The 21,476-nt window shown below is 42.4% G+C and overlaps 1 protein-coding gene across 1 annotated transcript; it reads right to left on the bottom strand.

The window, feature by feature from the left end:
* Nucleotides 1-748: 748 nt before the first annotated feature.
* krt1-c5 (keratin, type 1, gene c5) lies at nt 749-16,661 on the bottom strand (the record flags this gene model as incomplete). The annotated part of the gene is made up of 9 exons (XM_079813963.1): nt 749-791; nt 1,115-1,226; nt 3,343-3,368; nt 3,513-3,730; nt 10,519-10,644; nt 10,791-10,955; nt 15,803-15,959; nt 16,063-16,145; nt 16,266-16,661. The coding sequence occupies 9 exons, from the start codon at nt 16,659-16,661 to the stop codon at nt 749-751; spliced, it is 1,326 nt and encodes a 441-aa protein (XP_079670089.1).
* Nucleotides 16,662-21,476: the final 4,815 nt, after the last annotated feature.

Raw genomic sequence — 21,476 nt, forward strand, 5'->3', positions numbered from 1 at the left:
CGAATCATGATTCGGCTCACTGATTCATAACGCTTCGAAGCTTCATGATGCCTTGTTTTGAAATCGTCATCACTATATAAGTCGTTATTCAGGGTTTTTTTGCACACAAAAACTATTCTCGCCGATTCATAAAGTTATTTTAGAACCACTGTAGTGAGATGGACTTTGTAACGACGTCTTTAGTACCTTTTAAGGGTCTTGAGAGTGTAAAGTGCCATTGTGCCAATGGAGGCCTTTCAGAGCCATCAGATTTCAACTAAAATATCTTCATTTCTGTTCCGAAGACGAACGGAGGTCTTACGGGTGTCGAACGACATGAGGGTAAGTAATTAATGACAGAATTTTCATTTTTGGGTGAACTAACCCTTTAATACATGTGTTAATTGCTTAAATTGTTATATTTCTGATGTCAAAAGAACAGTGGAGCTTATCAAAGCAAACCAAAGTACAAGCTCTTGTTTACCAGGACTGTGGTGGGGTGGGAGTATTGGTGTTTCGCCCAGAAACCCTCACAAAAGCAAGACATTTGACACTACAGAGCTTTGGTGTCAGGGCTTTTTCGGTCATCGTTCTCAAAGTGAAGCTGTCTTGATTTCATTGTTTGTCTCGGTTTCTCATATCGTGACCAGACAGGTTCAAATCCCCATCCACAGCTACATATCATTTTTCTACCACTACCTTCATTCAGGATATCAGCTGGTATCGCATGTATTTCGTTTCACTGTGTGACTTTCGGTCTGTGCTACTTTTAAATGACCCGCTCTATTGCAACTCGCCTTACAGAATCAGACCTAAAGAAAGTGAAGAAGAAATAATATCAGTGCACAAGCAAGAGAAATGCAAGAGAATAAAAAGACATTCAGACCTTTATGAGAGAGAGAGTAAAGATGTAAAGTCTTGTTATAGTTTTTATGTTGCAATTTCTTCCATGATGAAAAAGAGGTGGTAGGGGGGAAAAAATCAAGATGACACATCACTACTTTGTAATGACTGAAATGTTTATTATCTTTTTTGTTGAAATGATGAACAGATCACTGATAATAGTCTTGTGATATAATAGTCTTCGGATACACTTATCACAAGAATATGGGTGTCACTTTTCAGCCAGACTCACTTTTTTCGTTCTTCAATCTGTTCGACTTCACTGGATTCATCCACCACCTTTCCATTTACCATGGTCTGGGTGACCACCTTGACAATCTTCCTGGTTCTTACTTCAGGCTCTTCTACAAAAGTCAGAAAAACTATTTTTAGAGGCATGAGAATGTATGCAAATGTAGGGTTTTAAATCGTAACTATTGAACTAAGAGATTAAGAGATCACTTCCCTTAATGTATTGTGCCAAGTTACACTCAAAGAGTTGTGGACAATTACAGAATAACTAAACCTAATGATACTGTTATAGGGGAGAGTGGGGCTAGTTGCAACACTTTTTTACTCCAGTGAATATTTCTCATGTGGGATTATTATTAAAAATATGACAACCCTTAAAGGGATAGTTCACCCAAAAATGAAAATTCTGTCACCATTTACTCACCCTCAAGTTGTTCCAAACCTGTACGAGTTTCTTTGTTCTGCTGAACACAAAAGAAGATATTTAGAAGAATGTTTGTAACCAAGCAGATAGAGCAACTATTGACTACCGTAGTAGGAAAAAAAATACTATGGTAGTCAATAGTTGCTCTATCTGCTTTGTTACAAACATTCTTCACTCTATCTTCTTTTGTGTTCAGCAGAACAAAGAAACTCATACAGGTTTGGAACAACTTGAGGGTGAGTAAATGATGACAGAATTTTTATTTTTGGGTGAACTATCCCTTTAATGTCTTGATTACAAAAAAACCACCTAAAAAAACCTTTTTGAACATTTCCAACGTTACTGACAAGGGGGAAAAAAATTGTTCACTGATTAGCAGGACGTGTTGTCACATATATGGGGCAAGTTGTCACAAAGGGAACCAGCCATAAAACAGCCTTTCAGCAAAATTTGAACAGTACAATAATTATGTCAAAACTCTCGAAACTGCAAATATCTTAAATGAAATGTACAATATTAAACCATTCCAACAAATGTTATATATCAAGTTATATATCAAACCATTGTTTTAGCCAAGAACAGTTACATTTTTATCAAATAAAACATATAAACTCAACTTGACATTTTAGGTTAAAATCTTCCTTCATTATACAGTATAGCCCTAGTTGACACTTTCATGAATTTACAACAGTGGTGTCTCATTGTGTTCACTTATTTAAAGGCACAATATGTCATTTTCACCGCTAGAGGTCACTTATTCAAAGCAAAGGCGTAGCTTGATGACGCCGTTGATGAGTGTGGATTCATGGGACTTGTTGCCTTCTACTCCACAGCCAATGGAAAGGAATCTGACGGACTCGGACAGATATCATGTTCATGGATGAGCGACTGTATTAAATTTGAATGAGGCTGCTGGTGCGAATGCTAATGTAAGACACCTGCGATACACCAGTCGAGGCCAGCAGAGCTTTACTATGCACTGCAGTCGATCACTTTTTTTCGCATATGGGGTAACGCAGCGCTGTTTTACACAGTAAACATTTTTTAAAAAATAAAATAGTAAACCCTACTGTTGAGTGGGTGGCTGGAATGAGAGACTCGATGCCCTTTGCAGTAATCTAGAAAGATATTACAATATCATAATAAAAACTGGATGACTTGTGTTGATAAATGACAGGCAATTAATTTTGAAATATATTTTATGATGGAGAAAGCTCTCTCTGATTATGCTATCTAAGCCACTTGACAAAATTGTCTCTGAGGCATGGTAAAAACATGGAACTTGTGGTAAATCAAGAACAAGTGATTCAAACAATGATTAACCGTGTTGAGCTATATATGATTGGTTTTCAGTTGATAAATGTATCCAAACAGTTGCTCACCTGTCTAATAAAACATAATATATTAAAGTGTCTTTGGTGATTCCATGGTTTCTACGAAAGTAAAACAGGAAGTCGAGGGACACAGGCCGTTACAATACTTAAAATTGCTGATTTCTCTGGATTTAAACACCGTTGGAAACATTTGGGAAGATGTAAGTACACAGGTCAACAAAATATATAACACTGTTCTAGTGTTTTATGGATATTTTATTCTAAAAATCTTACATATTGTGCCTTTAAAAGCTATGACAAAATTATGATATAATTGTTATTTCAGATTGTAGGGCAAAACCACTGCTCGAGAAAACAAGCATCAACAATATATTTGCATGTATTTAATAAACTGAATATATCTTGAGTCTTTATAGAGATACTCTCGTTCTATATACTTTATAGTCTATAGAACTATACATTCAGACTTACTTTTAGGAGTGGGCATCTCTTTTATCCTGAAAAACAAAAGGAAACCAATGTCACGTCTGATTTTACATGTCAGAGACACTTCGTTCGGCATCATCTGTTATGTACTGAACTGTAATGTGTCAATGGAAAACAGCATTTTTCAGCTTCGAGAAACCTCTCTCAGTTCTTACACTTCCTCTCCATCCAGCAGCTTTCGGTAGGTGGCAATCTCCAGCTCCAGATTCTGTTTGATACGTAGTAACTGCTCGTAATCAGTTTTGATTCTTTGCATGTCCAGGCGCAGCTGTGAGAGTTCGTCCTCCAGCTGTGTAAGTGTGCTCTGAAAACGCTCAATCTCAAGCGTGTACTTCTGATTCGTCTCTCCAAGGTTTCCCTCAAGAACACCAACCTGAGGTGAGCCATAACATTCAAAACATTTTCAATGTGAAGGCTCAAATTGCACAGTCGCTCAAAGTTTTTGAAAAAAGTATTTTATATGCTCATTGAGGCTGCATTTATTTGATCACAAATACAGTAAAAACATAGCCTAGAAATCTAGACGCACCCTAGCGGCAGAAAATGTATTTTGCCGCGAGTGTAGTCTAGCAACTCTCAGTAGACCTGAGAGCTGGAAAAACCCAAACTCTGGTCAGGCCAATCACAGCGTGTGTAGAGTCGGTGGGCGGGCTTAACATAATGACGGTACGTCACGGCAGAGTTGCGGAGGTTCGGCGTGCTACTCGTAAACACAGAAGCTGGCGAACAGCGGTCTTTTGTATCGGCTTTGGCCGCGACTCTGGAAGACTTGGAGTTAAGCTTTTATTTGAGAAAAGAACAAAGAACGGCACTGAAGTCATTCTTAAGAAAAGAAGATATATTCAAAGTTTTGCTGACCGGATACGGCGAAAGTCTATCAACTAACGTTCCCTTTCGAGAGGTCTCTCATATTGCGTTATGGGAAAACACCTTATCTCGAGAATATGAAGCAAAAATTGTATTCATACAAGTGTCCATGTAAAACGCAGTGCCGCTGCATAGCAATACAACAGAGCGAGGTGCGCGCTGATTGGCCGTGCTGCGGCAACTGCAGGAACCTATGGCGAGGCGGCTGAGAGAGTGAGCCAATAGGGGTCGCTAGAAAACCCGCTGAAAAGGGTCTCCTAAATTTGCATATTGAGGCTATAAAAGACCCTGTCGAGCCATAGAAATCAGATTTTATCTCCTTCAGCGACACCATCGCTGACCTCCGGAATAAAGCAACCGCCGTCGACAAGCAACCAGCAGAACCTTGCAGCCCTGAGGACGTCGGATTCCCTCCCGGTCTCCGCCTTCACATCTGCCGTTCCAGCTACGCCATCCAGCGCTATATCCTTTTATTCAGTGTTGTGTTGCCGCTGCAACCCTCACTTCACGAAAAGAGCAGCGAGCGTTGTTGCAAATGTCTCGTACCAACTGCGGCTCGTGCAGAGCCCCTCTCCTCAGCGGCGACCGCCACATTATCTGTGTGGCGTGTCTGGGACGGGACCACGCGCAAATCGCGCTCTGATGAGATGGCGCTACAGACCCTGAGGGCTCGTCTCGCCACCTTTGATCAGATTCCCGCCCCGCCCGCGCCTCTGGGACCACGCAGGAAGAAGCGTCGCGACCAGAGGCCACCTGAGCGTTTGAGCGGCTGCACGCCGGACCCCGCGTGCCTCGCCATCGCCAGTTATGTTCACCCAGGAGGAACAGCGCCCCTCCCTCGGAGCAACCTGTTCAGTCTCTTTCGGTGGACCAACAGAGGAGGAGGAAGACATCCTTTCTATGGCTGCATCTGGCAGCGAGTGGTCAGATTCTGTCTCGGAGCCTCCCGCTTCGACGCAGACCGCCACAAGCGCCAAGACCAGCATCGACGCGGAGCTGGTCCGTTTGCTCACCAGGGCCGTGGTGCTTTCCTTCCACACATAAGGGGTCACCATGTCTTGGTCCGATCGGACAACATGTCGGTGGTATCTTATATAAATTGCCAGGGTGGTCTGAGGTCAGACGCTCTGCACTCCATGGCGAAACACCTCCTTTTATGGGCAGAGGGCAACCTGAGCTCCCTGAAAGCGGCTCACGTGCCAGGTATCCTGAATCAGGGCCCGGATATGTTATCCAGAAACGGCATTCCCCCAGGGGAATGGTCCCTACACCCACAATCGATTCAGTTGATCTGGAGCATCTTCGGCAAAGCGGAAGTAGACCTCTTCGCCTCAGAAGACAATGCTCAATGGCCAATATTTTTCTCCAAACGCAGAGATGCACTGGCCCACGTTTGGCCCAGAATCCCTCTTTATGCCTTTCCCCGATCGCGATGCTGCCACAGGCCATCAAAAAGATCAGAGAGACACTTTCTTTAATAGCCCCGCTATGGAAGAACCGGATTTGGTTCTTTGAGCTGATTCAGCTGTCAGACACAGCCCCAGCCCCATGGCCTATTCCGCGGAGGAGGGACCTCATCACGCAGGCGAAAGGGAAGATCTGGCATCCCAGTCCCGAATTATGGGCCCTCCACGTATGGCCCATCAACGGATACCCGGAAATCTCTCTGAAAGAGTGCCGGAAACTATTTCTGAAGCTAGAGCCCCTGCGACAAGGCGGCTTTATGCTCTGAAATGGTCAGTATTTTCGAACTGGTGTACAGCACGAAACCTAGACGCACATTCGTGTGGTGGCGGAAGTTCTCTCTTTCCTCCAAGAGCTAATGGACGCGGGTCGTTCCCCCTCCACGTTCAAAGTGTATGTTGCCGCCCTAGCATCTTATCACGCTCAGGTAGCGAGACAATCACTAGGGAAAAGCGAGCTTATCGTCCGCTTTCTTAAAGGGGCCAGGAGAATGAACCCGCCTCGCCCCCCCTCAGTCCCTATATGGGACCTTGCTACAGTATTAGAGGCTATGAAGGTTCCTCCCTTCGAACCACTTCAGTCCCGGAGCATAAAGCACATGTCACTCAAAACCGCATTTCTTCTGGCACTGGCCTCAGTTAAGCGAATGGGTGATCTACACGCACTCTCCGTGAGTGCTTCTTGTCTTGAGTTCGGGCCTAACGACTCCAAAGTAGTCCTTAAACCGAGACATGGGTATGTACCTAAAGTGCTTTCCACTCCCTTCAGAGCACAGGTCATTTCATTGATGGCCTTGCCCGAGTCGCAGGGAGAAAAAGACGCTAGCCTGCTCTGCCCAGTCAGAGCATTGAGAGTATACCTAGAGCACTCCGCCCCTTTCAGGCAGTCAGATCAGCCCTTTATTTGCTTCGGTGGCCGCGCTAAAGGCTGTGCTGTCACGAAGCAAAGACTGTCACACTGGATAGTGGATGCTATCTCATTGGCTTATAAGTCTAAAGATCTTGTTTGCCCTATAGGCATCAAAGCCCATTCCACTAGAGGCATGGCCTCGTCGTGGGCATGGTCATGTGGCATTTCTATGGAAGATATCTGTGCGGCGGCAGGCTGGGCCTCTCCGTCCACTTTTATTAGATTCTATAATTTGGAGGTTCCTGCTTTATAAGCGGGAGTTCTCTCTATCTAGGCTCTGGACAGTTTTTTGCCCTTCATTCACGAACGGATTGTTCACAAGCATGTGCTACATTATACCATAAGGCCCAACTATGTCTGGTCAGGTGTTCATATGGCCCAATTTTATCCGGCCTCTCCTTCCCTTAAAAAGCCCCCTTTCGTCGGCCTCACCAGGGATTTTATTACTACCCATTACCATGTGTCTCTGGTTCCTCGGACCAGTCTGGGTCAGTCAGCACGCACGGCGCTTTACATTGGGTTCCCATAACGCAATATGAGATGAGATGAGATTCAAGTTTATTGTCATTACACATGTACAAGTACAATGCAACGAAATGAAGTAAGAATGTAAGTGAAGTAATGAGGTGAGAGACCTCTCAAAAGGGAACACACTCGGTTACTTTCATAACCTCGGTTCCCTGAGAGAGGGAACAAGTATTGCGTTTCTCGCCGTGCTTGTGCTTCCCAGGTATCGCTTCAGTCGATTCTTAAAGACCTGATTTCTATTGCTCGACAGGGTCTTTTATAGCCTCAATATGCAAGTTTAGTTGACCCTTTTCGGCAGGTTTTCTAGCGACCCCTATTGGCTCGCTCTCTCAGCCGCCTCGCCATAGGTTCCTGCAGTTGCCGCAGCACGGCCAATCAGCGCGCACCTCGCTCTGTTGTATTGCTGTGCAGCGGCACTGCGTTTTACATGGACACTTGTATGAATAAAAGTTTTGCTTCATATTCTCGAGAAAAGGAGTTTTCCCAGAACGCAATACTCGTTCCCTCTCTCAGGGAACCGAGGTTACGAAAGTAACCGAGTACGTTAGCTTGGCTTCACCTTCTTCTTTGCTCTGGTTGGTTGTGGCGGTCATGGCGCTATCCAATTACATGCAGAGGGAATTTGAAAGACAACCGTTTATCCCGCCCCTCGGATTGAGCCCTGTCAATGGTGAGTTTCCAAACCCAACATCTTGATGTGGGTCTGGCTTGTCAGGCTAGTAAAAACAGTGATGGTGAAATATTATTACAGTTTACTTTAATATATTTTAAATGTAATTTAAAGCTGAATTTCATCAGCCATTACTCTAGTCTTCAGTGTCACATGATACTTCAAAAATCAATCAAATATGCTGATTTGGTGCTCAAGAAACATTTATAATGATACAAAAGATTTCTATTTACTATTTTCTCTTCATTAAAGAATCCCAAATACATTGAAAATAAGAAGAACTGTTATTAATAATTGAGCATCAAATCAGCATATTAGAAAATCAGCATATAAAATATATTGAAATGTATGTTAACCTTTTTAAAGTGTCATTGTTACAGTGTAATTGTATTTTTAAGTACTGAGTAATATTAATTAACAACATGTACTTAGGATTAGGGTTTGGTTGAGGGTTAGTTGCATGTAATTATGCATATGGTAAGTACATTTAGCAAAGGACTCGTATGTAACAAGGACTCTGTAAAATAAAGTATTACCAAAATGTATTACATTTAATCATATAATTTCAGCCTTGGTGAGCATGAGAGAATTACTATGATAATCAATTAATTTAATGTTTTAGGTAGACAAATGTTTTAGGAAATAACTGCTCTGTATTTGCCTGATCTATAACTAGTATATGTGAACTAGTTGAACAACCTGCTGAAAGGTCTTTATCACCTGTCCAGGTGTTTTTAGACTGTCATCACAGAGTGATTTATTATACTGGAGTAAACATTGTTTGCATGAGGACGAACAGCAGATGGAGGGGGGGCTGTGGTTTCCTGTGCTGAAGAGATAACCTTGACACATTTTCTGTATATTTGTTGACAAACTATGGAATAAATGATTCCAGGTCTAGTTTAAAAAACAAAATCCAAAAAAGGTAAAAAGAACAACGCTGCAAGAATATGATGCCTCAAATAGCTCACTGACATATCCATTGACCTTTAACCGCAGGATAGAGGATTTGTCTGTTTGAAGAATGTTTATCCAAAGATTTACAAGTGAGTAATATAACATAAGCAATTGATCAAAGGAAGGTTGGGAAGATCTATTTTTGCTATAGCCTCTTGAGTTCAAGCGATTCAATTTAGGATATTTTTCAAACCACACAAGCTACTGAATGACCTCCTTGTGTTCTAAAGAAGACATTCAGAGCTTTGGGACATGTAAGGGTTGAGGCTTTGGAAAATTAATTTCCTCTTTGAAGAAACTGGCATCCACTTTTTATGGATGGCAGAAAAGCAGTAATTTAAATATTTTCACTGAGCAATTTGTTTGTAAATGTTGTTGTATTTTTGTATATGAAATGTCTTGTATATAAAATGTTCTCAAAAATGCTTTAGAACATTTTAGATACAAGAAAATCTTTTTCTCCTTCCCAGGTATTGAAGATCTGGTAAAAAAATCTCCCTCGCTCTCCTTCAAAAAACGATATTGCTTCGTTAAATATCATATGGATTTTCAACCTAGGGTTTATGGACCCCCAGTGGGCAGCAAGACTATACTTGATTACATGAAAATGTAAAAATATTTGCAAAAAGTATTTTTTATCACTCAAGACTAAAATATTCACTTAAATATGCGAATATTTGCCAAATTTTATATGGCTATTGCATAGTAAAATGTTTATCTCAAATTCAGATACACTGCCTAATAAAAAGTTAATATTTTCCAGATAATATTTTAACAATTTGGTTTAATATGATGACAATGTAAAAGTCAATCATTTAATTTATTAAACTTTTTTCTTTTTTATACAATTTTATAATAAAATGTAATGTTTTTTTCACACAATTACATCATTCTTATTCATGAAAATATATAGTTCCCTTGTGTTTTTTAGGAAGATGGTCCTTCAAAAAGAGATAATCTATTTTGGGGTCCTTGTCAAGTTTTGGGGTCCTTGTAAAAGATCCAAATTTGACTTCTTTCTTGACCATATGTGACCCTGGACCACAAAACCAGTCATAAGTTGCACGGGTATATTTGTGTCAATAGCCAACAAAACATTGTATGGGTCAAAATGATTAGGATATTAAATAAAGATCATGTTCCATGAAGATATTTTGTAAATTTTCTCCTGTAAATATATATAAAAAATTAGTAGTAGTAATTTGCATTGCTAAGGACTTAATTTGGACAACTTTAAAGGCGATTTTCGATTTTTTTTGCACCCTCAGATTCCAGATTTTTAAATAGTTGTATATCGGCCAAATATTCCTATTCTTTTCATGTATTCCTGATATTCCTATTCATGTCCTATACTAACAAACCATACATTAATGGAAAGCTTATTTATTCAGCTTTCAGATGATGTATAAGTCTCAATTTAAAAAAATGGACCCTTAAGGTTTTGTGGTCCAGGGTCATATATACAGTCTTTGCAGCATGTTAATGACTAGCCAAACAACTGGAAATTTTATGAAAAATTAAAGTGGGGGACACTTTGTTTCTGGAAATTATGGGGATGCAACTATCCACAATATCCCAGTGTTCTGAAGTCAAACACTGGCATGTAATATTAACAGATAACTTACACTTCTTGATTTGTTTCAAGAGGAGTAAAAGTCATGGTTTCAGCAACACAATATTTCACGTTCAAACCGCTTAACCAAATTTAACCTGCAACTTATGCAAAAATGTAAGCAGCAGTGAGGATAAATGCTCATTCACATCACCTGTTTGCGCAGACTGTCCAGTTCCACCTCTAGCGCCTGCAGGAAGCGTCGTCTTTCACTGAGCTCACTCTGAGCACATCGTAGAGCCTCGTTACTCTCCTTCACCTCCGACTGTACGGCCTCCAGCTGTCACATATAAACCCACCACACGTGCTTATTGTATTACAGAACACATATTCGTTCAAACACACCTGTGTTTGCAGTGAAATCCTCAGTCTATAAATAGATGATCGGGGTGTGTTGGCTGGGAGTCTGTTGGATTGTACACTGACCTTCTTCAGATACCACATCTCAGTGTCCTCTTTGTTCTTCCGGGCGATGCTCTCGTACTGCACCCTTAGCTCTGCCATGATGGCTCCCAGGTCTGGGCCCTGGGCTGCATCCACCTCCACGTTCACTTGCTCGTTGGCTAGACGGGACTTCAGTGTGCTCTTCTCCTTCAAGGAGTAAGTTATTTACAATCTCACCAGACAGTATGTATACACTTAAGCACTTAAAATGTATAAATTGCATTACACTCTTGACCCTCCTAAAACATTGCCAAAGAAAGAAATAGTCAATAGTTCCCTTTCATAGGTTCACTCAACGCTGCGAACCGTCGCTATGGGAACACCTTAGGTGTGACGAATGTCTGAAGCCCTTATACCATCAAGCCAATTGATTGGCCAGTGACACTTAGCACCGCCCGAGAATACGGCACGTATGCTTCATATCAGTGAGCTAGGCGTCATATAATCGGATTCTCTATGCCCGTTGGAAAGCGAATTTCTCGTGTTCAAGCTACCCTTTTCAGAGCAGTTTTTACTCCTCTTAAGCGGACACGATGAGCTACAAGAGATGCATCGACCCATGTGACAGGTTTATCGCAGGAGGAGACACTCATGACAGGTGCGTGCTATGTTTAGGCATTCAGCATGCTCAGGCCGTGCTTAACGGCCTATCTGACTGTCGACACTGCGATAGCCTGCATCTGAAAATGTTGCGTTCTAAGCTCGCCGCCTTTATGCCGACGCTCGTCTAACCCCCGCCTCTCTGTTTCTGTGGCTGCTGAGGCACCACATGAGAAGCCAGAAGCTTGTGATTTCGATTTCTTTTGGCTGTGGCCTTTTTGATGATGATGTTTCATCTACAGTGGCTTCTGATTCTGAGGGGCTCATGTGTGAAATTTGCAGTTCTCTCCCGAGTGGACAGGAGAAACGCGCTTCCCAGTCATACAACGAGCTGTTAGAAGTGACCACTCGCACTGTAGATAAGCTGGGGCTGGAATGGGACAGCGAGCCCATGCAAAATCAGGCCTAGTCGAAGCTGGACGATTGATTTTTCACGAGTCGCGCCCCGACCCAGTCCCGTAGGCCTCTACACTTCTTCCAAGACCTCCACCATGAGGTCTCGAAGTCTTGGAAGCAACCATTTTCGGCGGGCATTACTAATCTTGCGGCCGCGGATTTCGCCACTGTTTCCAAAATGGCGGATCACGGTTACTCTATGATGCCGGCCGTCGAAGAGACTCTCGCAGCCCATCTCGCATGGATTTCGGCTCCTTGGTGGAAGTCACGCCCTCTGCTGCCTAGGATTACTTTTTCTTTGGTTGATAAATCCTACATGGTAGCTGGGCAAGCAGCAGCTACCCTTAATTCTATGGCTGTGCTTCAGGCCTATCAAGCCGATTTATTGAAGGAGCTAGACGAAGGAGAAGGCATGACTCCTGAGGCTGTTAAATGGCTCAGGCGGGCTACTGACTTGGCACTGAGAGCTACCAAGAATACTGCCCACGCATTAGGCAGGTCCATGGCGGGGATGGTGTCAGAGCGCTACCTGTGGCTTACTCTCACTGACATCAAAGAAAAAGACAAATCTTTTTTGTTAGATGCCCCCATTTCTAATGACAGCCTATTTGGAGAGTCTGTGACTACTGTGCTCAAAACATTTTTGAGCAGCAAAACAGCAGTCTGCCGTGTTTCGCCAAGTCATCCCACGTCGGTCCAGGGAGGTTGAACGGCAACCACCTCCGGCTCATTCGCGCTTGTCCTCCCTTCAGCAACCCGTGAGGTACAGCGAGGTGAACCATCGCCTATGGAACCACCACCCCCGGCGGAGACTGGGGTCCTATGACTCGACCACCAGTTCACCAGCGACAGCGCAGACGGATTGACCTGACTTCGACGGCCAAGGCTTCTCGTTTTCAGGTCCTCAAGAACAGTTCCTGAGCCTTTCGCTCGTCCTCGGAGGCCAGGCCCTCCATTGGAGAGTCTGGACGAACTGTGCAAGCGTATTCACCTATCTCACTGTGGCCTCCTGGCTCCGGCCTTAACTGGCTTTCCACGGTCACCAACTACTCTCAGGTATGTGAAGGCGTTATGGTATATCGTTCCCATAGCGACGGTTCAGAGCGTTGAGTGAACCTATGAAAGGGAACGTCTCGGTTACGTATGTTACCTTGGTTCCCTGAGTAGGGAACGAGATGCTGAGACTCCGGCCATTCCCCTATCTTTGAGTAGTAGCTTCCTTCGTCTTAAAAATCTGATGATATGACTCCTATAGCTCACTGATTTGAAGCATACGTGACGTACTCTTGGGCCGGTGCTAAGCATCACTGGCCAATCAATTGGCGTGATGGTATAAGGGCCTCAGACATTCACCGAAGGTGTGGGACCAAGGTCACATACGTAATCTAGACTTTTTTTTTTTCAGTACGAAAATGAAACTTTTCATTTAAAGGGGCTATATGCGTTTTTCTGAAATTTAAACTCGCGACTGACACCTGTGGCCAAAAAACAGAACTGCTTTCATTTTCTGCTCGCTCTCGCAGCGGTGGTGACGTCACATCCGCAGACAGCGCGGGAAAAGACGACCCGCCAGAAAATAGGAAAAATAGGATACAGACTTATAGGTGCACCCACTGTGAGCGGACAAGGTGTCAGTATGCTCATCAGGAGATGTTTGTGTCATAAATGGTAAAATAAAAAGGCTATTGTTACGTTTATTTTGGGGAAAAAGTTGCATATAGCCCCTTTAAGACAGTTAAGACTGTCAAAATACACATTTATTTTTTTCAGATTTTTAAATAAAAAATTTAAGAGATATAACCATTTAAACTAAATTGTTATTTTTCTGTTCGGATCTGTTTTGACCCGAAAATTAATTGTGGCTTTACACATGAAATTATGCTGATTTAGTTTTTTTTTTTAACATTTATTAGAACATTTACTTCTGTAAAATACATTTAGCCTCTTTCCTACACTCACACACGTTTTCCTTCCCACTGGAAATGCATTTTGTTTATAAACATGCTTGCACATGCTCACCCGCAATAATTCTGAAATTGAAATAAAATGACAAATTAAATTGTCTGTTTGTAGATCAAAAGTTCATAGACCAAAAGTCTAAATTTGAAAAAGGACAAAGTCCGCATTTCACTCTGATGCCATATGGATGAACCATTGCAGCATTAAAAGTTCAGGCTATTTCTTATCTTTTCTCATCAAGTTTATGCAAGTAAAATATATATATATATATATATATTTTAAAACATTTCAGAGTAATACTGTAGTTATTAGTTTTCTATCTTTTTTTTAGCAGTTATGAGTTATAAGTTCAAAGGAATTTAATTAAATCTATTGAAGTCAATGGAGTTCATGGTAATTCTCAAATGTGATCCTGGACCAAAAAACCAGTCATAAGTCGCACGGGTATATTTGTGGCATTAGCCAACAATTGCATGTCAAAATTATCGATTTTTCTTTATTGACAAATATCATTAAAGATCATGTTCCATAAAGATATTTAGTAAATTTCCAACCATATATATATATATATTATTAGTAATATGCATTTCTAAGGGCTTCATTTGGACAACTTTAGATATAAAGTTACCTGATATATTCAAATTTAATTTCTCATAAATATTGATAAATATATTTTATTGCATAACACTGGTTTTTGATATAGGCCTAGTTCTTGTAACATTTTTCAAACAACAAATTTCAAAGAATTTCTAATTTTTTTACTTAAAAAGGGTAAATTAAGTAATAGCATGGTAAAAACATGGTAACATTTAAAACTAAAAAATGTGCGCACTGACTCATTAATGAGAAGTTTCTGATTGGTTTTTAAAAAAAATATTTTTAAGATGTTCTTCACACTGAGAAATAAATTATTCTTTTAAGAATTGTTCACTGAAAGGTTCTTTGGGGAACCAAAAATTGTTGGCATCACTGCGAAACCCCTCGAACCTTTATTTTTAAGAGCTTAGTTAAAATATCAAAGCAAGCAAATGTTTTTGCAAACAAATGATGTTAGTTTTCTAATACTAGCTGGTCATTTTGGTATATCGTCAGTATATGTAAAATCTACTAAACATATTTTTGTAAAGTGTTTTATTTGACAAGATTTTTCTTTCTATCTTTGCTTTAAAAATAAATGTCAGTTGATTTGATATGTTTTACAGATATAATACAATGATCTTCTCCATACATTTATGTGGCTTATGTGTCCCAATATTTTTGTACAATTGCCTGTTTGCACTCTTAATTGTCAACATTCTGCCCAGCAGATGCTCATTGTAAAGTCATGAATGTGTTTAGGGCAGGGTTATTATGTATTTAACTAAAACTAAAGCCATTAAAAAAAACATCAGCTAAATTAAAACAGAAAATACAAAAATAAAAACTAATTTAAAGTTTAAAAAGAAAACTATATTAGTATCTCAAAGATACTAAAGTAACACTGGTTTATGGTTAAATCCTACATTTCAGTGGAGCCACACCTGTCTGTTCAAACACTTCCCCTACTCTATATGTAGGTGGACAAGGGTGTGTGTGTGTGTGTGTGTGTGTGTGTGTGTGTGTGTGTGTTTATGTGTGTTTTACTATGTGTTTATTATATGTATTTATCTAAAGAAAACAGTTTGATAAGGGTGTTGCTATATGAGCTATATTGATATTTGACTACTGTGAAGGCAACATGATCTTGCTCAAAACATCTATGTAATAGGATATTCTAACTAACATTATCGTCATGTTTATCTACCTATTGCAATTGTATATTGATGAGAAGTGGTTAGGAGTAGGGCAATAAATATAAACATATGTAAATATAATATAAAGAATTCCTTAAGACTTTTATACGTTTCTAAATGTATGTAAAAGCTTTTTATGTGCTGTCAATATGTCCATATTGTACAGCATAACTTACAAAAATGTATGTGCAAACTTAAAAACACCTACGAATATTAATAAGAACATGTTGTTGTTGTTGTTGTTTTCATGAGAGTTGTGTGTTTAACCTCATCGTGATTCTTCTTCAGGAAATAAAGCTCCTCTTTCAGACTGTCCAGGTCTCCTCTGAGGGTTGCAATGATTTGATCATGATCAGATTTGGCTCGTCTCAGAGCATGGCAGTCTCTCTCAACCGACTGGCAAAGGGTAGCTTCTGCCTCCCATCTGTTCATAAAAAACGATATATAATATAACAAAATGGTACAATACATTTCATATTGGATCTTTCTCATGGATTGTAAGAAGGAACAAAAAGAGCAACACTCACTTGACCCTAAAGTCATCTGCTGCAAGCTTGGCATTGTCAATCTCCAGCATTATACGAGCATTCTCCAATGTATTTTTCCTCACCTAAAGAGCAGAAATTTGATTGTAACTGTCTGTAACTGAACATTCCTGCGACTCCATTGTCTATGAGACAATTTTAACCAAAACAGTAAACAGAACTTAAATTCCACTAGATAATCAAACCTCTTGTCCGATCGCATGTGCTTGAGCCATCAGTCCCTCAATGTCGTGGCCCTTGGGTGATCGTTCAAGCATCAAATATTTAATCTTTAGCTCCAGGTCAGCGTTAGACTTCTCCAGAGAGCGCACCTTTCCCAGATAGCTGGCAAGTCGGTCGTTTAGACCTTGCATGGTCTCCTTCTCACTGGCACCAACTCCCAGACCATTCATTGAGAGGTTGCTTAGGAGGTTTAGGCCATTTCCCAGAGATGTGGAACGAGACAGGGACAGACTACTGGCTGAGGAGAGGGACACTGGGACTTTAGAGCGTCCCCGAACCCCAAAATCACGCATAGACATGCTGGAGAAAGACGGCTGCCGTCCATGAGTGTGACTGTGCATAGAGAAGCTGGAGGTCATTGTGCTCGCAGAACCAGAGAGGGAGTTTCTGTATGTGATCTGTTGGTAAATAAATATGAATTGGCTGTTATACTCTGAATGCAGCTTGTTATTAATTTATGGCATGAAAAATTTAAGAAAACAAAGAATACTAATAATGATCCATTTTTACCGTTTTACACTTCATTTGCATAAACTTAAACATATGCTTATTTCATATTCAAGGAGCTATTTAGCAAATTTACAGATTATAACAAAATTTTAATGACAAAATCACTGTCTTCACACACACAAAAAAAAGGTAATTTGGTTGCAAACAAAGAAGAATTGAGACTTTGCGAATATAAAATGCAATACTTACATGTATTGTATCCAAATGTAGTGCAGCGCCTGTGTGTGGTTTTGTCCGGAGAAGAACTGGTGGCTTTTATTTGTAGTTGTTCAGGTGATATATATGCTTGGACTCCTCCTGGAGAGCTGTTGACTATGGAAGCCTGTGGCCAGCCAATCACATCCCTCCACAGGTAAAGGATATTTCCTGACTGAAACCAAAAAAACACAATTATATTTTCCCAAGGCACTATCCACAGATTACATTGCACATTTGATTTAGAAAAATGCCAGTATGATGCTTTCATGAAACCTTTGCTAAAAGACAGTAAGACTTACACACACAAACACAAACACACACACACACAAAACATTTCTGAAAAAGGTTAATACAAAGGGTCCATTATCCATTTTGACCCCAAAATATCTTCTTTTATGTCCCAAAGGTTGACATGAGTAAATGATAACAGAATTGTAATTTTTGGGTGAACTAACCCTTTAAGATAATTAACATAGACAATTACGGTTTATAATGGAAGTGACTCAATCCACTGGCACAGGGTGTACTATAATAACCATAACACATTTTTTTTCTGAATCTTGTGTTACCTGATTTGTTTTAGAGAAGTGGGAAAAGTCCATTTCTGTACATTGACACTATTCAGTGCAGGTACAATGATCTGTAATGTGAGAACTGTGCTTCACACAGAGACGGTCCTCCAAAGCCTCACTGGCCAGGAAGAAGCTCAAACAATGAAGAGAGTGAGAGAGTGCAGAAAGGCAAAACCTATGAGAAAAGTTTATATTTGGGGAGGAGGTTGACCTTATTACCTAGTTAACACACACTGTGTCAGAAAATCTGAATGAATTCTTGAATTAAGATTCAAGATTTGATTCTTGGTGTTTTTCATCTTTCATGACGTTATCGGTTAAGAAAACGATTTACTATGGTAATACCGTGGTATTCTGTTAAGAAAACCATGTATATACCTGTGAAGTAATAGTGGTGCATAAGATGGTGAAGCCATGGTACTTTGAATTTAAATCATGAATGCCACATTCATGATAGATATCAAAGTACTGCATGTGGCCACCATGGTCCCTCTAAATAGATTAAATAGAAGTATATCAGGTGACCCTTCCATCAAAAATAACATGCACTATTGTAAATAGAGTCAGCACCATCATGTGGGCACAACTGAAATTGCAAACTGATCTATCTATCTATCTATCTATCTATCTATCTATCTATCTATCTATCTATCTATCTATCTATCTATCTATCTATCTATCTATCTATCTATCTATCTATCTATCTATCTATCTATCTATCTATCTATCTATCTATCTATCTATCTATCTATCTATATCTATCTATCTATCTATCTATCTATCTATCTATCTATCTATCTATCTATCTATCTATATCTATCTATCTATCTATCTATCTATCTATCTATCTATCTATCTATCTATCTATCTATCTATCTATCTATCTATCTATCTATCTATATAATCTGTCTAATCTCTACTTATTTATTGTTTTGTTTCAGTTTATAATGAAGTTTATAATAATTACCCTCCGGTTTCCTATAATTTATGTAATTTTGTCATCATTTTATTATATTATTTGTGCCATACTGCTGCATGTGCCATTTTGTCCTTTTTGAAACTGAGCCAGAAAAGCTGTTTACTTCTTTGTTAATGGAAGGAAACACAAAATTTATTTTTTTACTCAGTCTTTAGACTAATTGCTGGAGGTTTGTCATTTTGTAATTATAGACCTACTCTCTGTGTTCTACCATTGGTCACAATTGTGACCAGACATAAAAACCAATTTTTCCATTTTTTTTTTTTACATAATTGACATTGATTGTTTAATATCCTTACAAATCGTCTCGGTTACATATGTAACCCTCGTTCCCTTTCAGTTGGTCACGTTCGACGTACGTCGGAACTGACCGACGAATTGGGGATCTGATTTCAGAGACCAATCTACTTTGAGTGTTAAAAACGAGCCAATGAAGATTGGCATGCGATTCACGCATTCCACGCTCCGCGGCGCGGGTATAAATAAGGAAGTGGAATGCCGAATCATTGTTTTCTGCTGAGGAGCCGAACTAGTGACTCAGCCCCCTAGCTGAAGCGGAGCACCTGGCGACAGGACGTACGTCTCCGTTCCCTCCTTCAGGGAACGAGGGTTACATACGTAACCGAGACATTCCCTTTCAGTCGGTCACGTTCGACGTACGTCAGAACTGACCTACGAATTGGGGATCCTATACCAGCACGCCAGGATGCTGGCCCTTCCAGCGTCCTGCTTGAGCACACTGGATCGTCTTATACGGTACGGAAGTCAGGACTCCAAGCAGGGAGGTCAGTCACTGCTGTTTCTGCAAGACCCACTCAGTGTGACTATTGGATAACGCTGGGAAAGTGTGCCTGTCTCGGGAGATGGTACGCTGCGGAGCCAAGTAGTTGAGGATGCAAACGCCGCGTTCTCTGAGCGGAACAATGGCTGCCTCCGCGACTTTTGTGAAGACGCGAGGTGACAGGGACAGCCCGAAGGGCAAGACTTTGTACTGATATGCCTTCCCCTCAAACGCAAAGCGTAGGAACGGTCTGTGTTGAGGGAGAATAGAGACATGAAAGTACGAGTCCTTCAGGTCGATCGCTGCGAACCAATCTTGGGGACGGATGCCTTCGAATATGCGTTTCTGCATTCGCATCCGGAACGGGAGCTTGTGCAGGGCCTGATTCAGGATATGCAGGTCCAAGATTGGCCGTAACCCACCACTTTTCTTGGATACAATGAAGTAAGGGCTGTAGAACCCCGCCTTCATATCGGCTGGAGGAACCTTCTCGATCGCGTCCTTCGCCAGGAGGACATCGATCTCTGACCGCAAGACCTGAGCATCGCTGCTTCGCATGGAGGTGAAGAGGATGCCCTTGTACTTGGGCGGCCAGTACGCAAACTAAATCGTGTAGCCGAGTCTGATGGTACAGATGAGCCAGCAAGACGGCCTGGGGAGCTGTATCCAAGCCCCCAGAGACCGAAAAAGCGGGACCAATGGCACCACAGACGTACCCGGGGTGGGGCAGCGAGGTGGAATAGACAGACCCGACTCGGGAGGCCCGGAGGCGGCCCGGAGTGTTGTCTGAGTATTCCAGGGTGGGGCAGAGTGTGGGTGAGAAGGCCCGGGGGCGTCCTCGAGCCGCACACTGCTGCCCCCTGGTGAAGAGAGGGGAGGAAAGGAGTGACAAGGCCCGGAGGCGTCGCGCACCTCTAACCTGACCCACTTGGGGCCCAGGGAAATAGGAAACTGCTCTTTCATTGAAAAAGTGGGTACCGCTGGACTCCGGAGAGCCAGTGGCAGAATGTTGTAACCAGTCGGGGCCCCCCGGTCCTCCTCCGGGGGGTGGGGGAGGGGTACGGACCCCATCTCCCTCAGAGCAGCTCCTGATCTCCCTGGGCTGCCCGTCTCAGGGGCCGCTTGCCCTTCCGCTTGCCTGGGGGTTTAGCGGGACCCTGAGCGGGTTGGGTGCCTCCCTTATGTCCGGCACCCTGCTTCCCGGATGGAGACTGCTGCTTGGGTTTCGCAGGGGCGGAGGCGGATGCAGGGGGACGCCCTCAGCGACGAGCTGTTGGAGGTGCTGCGGTCGACGACTGGGTGGAGGCAGCAGCAGGTCGTCAGGGCAGGATATTCTTGATCGCCTCCGTCTGCTTCTGGGCCACCGAGAACTGCTGGGCGAAGCTCTCGATGGCGTCGCCGAAGAAGCCGGCCTGACAGACAGGGGCGTTGAGGAACCGCACCTTGTCGGTATCACGCATGTCTGCCAGGTTCAGCCACAGGTGGCGCTCCTGGACCACAATTGTGGACATCGCCCGACCGGAACTACCCTTGTGCATTTCCTTGAGCGCTTCGGCCTGGTGGACCTGCAGGAGCGCCATGGCATGAAGAGACGATGCAGCTTCTCCGCAGGCAGTGTAAGCCTTGCCCGTTAGTGCGGACGAGAACTTACATGCCCGGGAGGGGAGACGCAGAAAACCCCGCCAGTCCGCAGAGGTCTTGGGACACAGTCGCATCGCCACAGACCGCTCGACTGGGGGGATTTCCATGTACCCCTTAGCCGCACCACCATCGAGGGTAGTGAGCACGGAGGAGTCAGTCAATCGATTTCTGGCGCTGTAGGGCGCCGTCCACTAGTTTGTGATTTCCTGATGCACTTCCGGGAAGAAAGGCGGGGCGGGCGGGGCGCTGAGAACCAGCACGGGCCGTCCCGAGAAACCAATCATCCAAACACGGTGGAGGGTTCCACTCGAGCCCGACACTCGCGGCGGCCCGGGAAAGCATAGCCGTAAGCTCTGGGTCAGGCTCGAGCAATGCTACCAGACCCAAAGGGGGCAATGCAGCCGAGTCTTCATCCCCGGAGCCCATTAGCTCGTCCTCCGATGCAGCAATTGACATCATGTCCTCAGCCGGAGCCCCAAAAGTAACGACTGGC

Source organism: Gobio gobio (assembly GCF_949357685.1).
Source record: "Gobio gobio genome assembly, chromosome: 4".
Lineage (NCBI taxonomy): Eukaryota > Metazoa > Chordata > Actinopteri > Cypriniformes > Gobionidae > Gobio > Gobio gobio.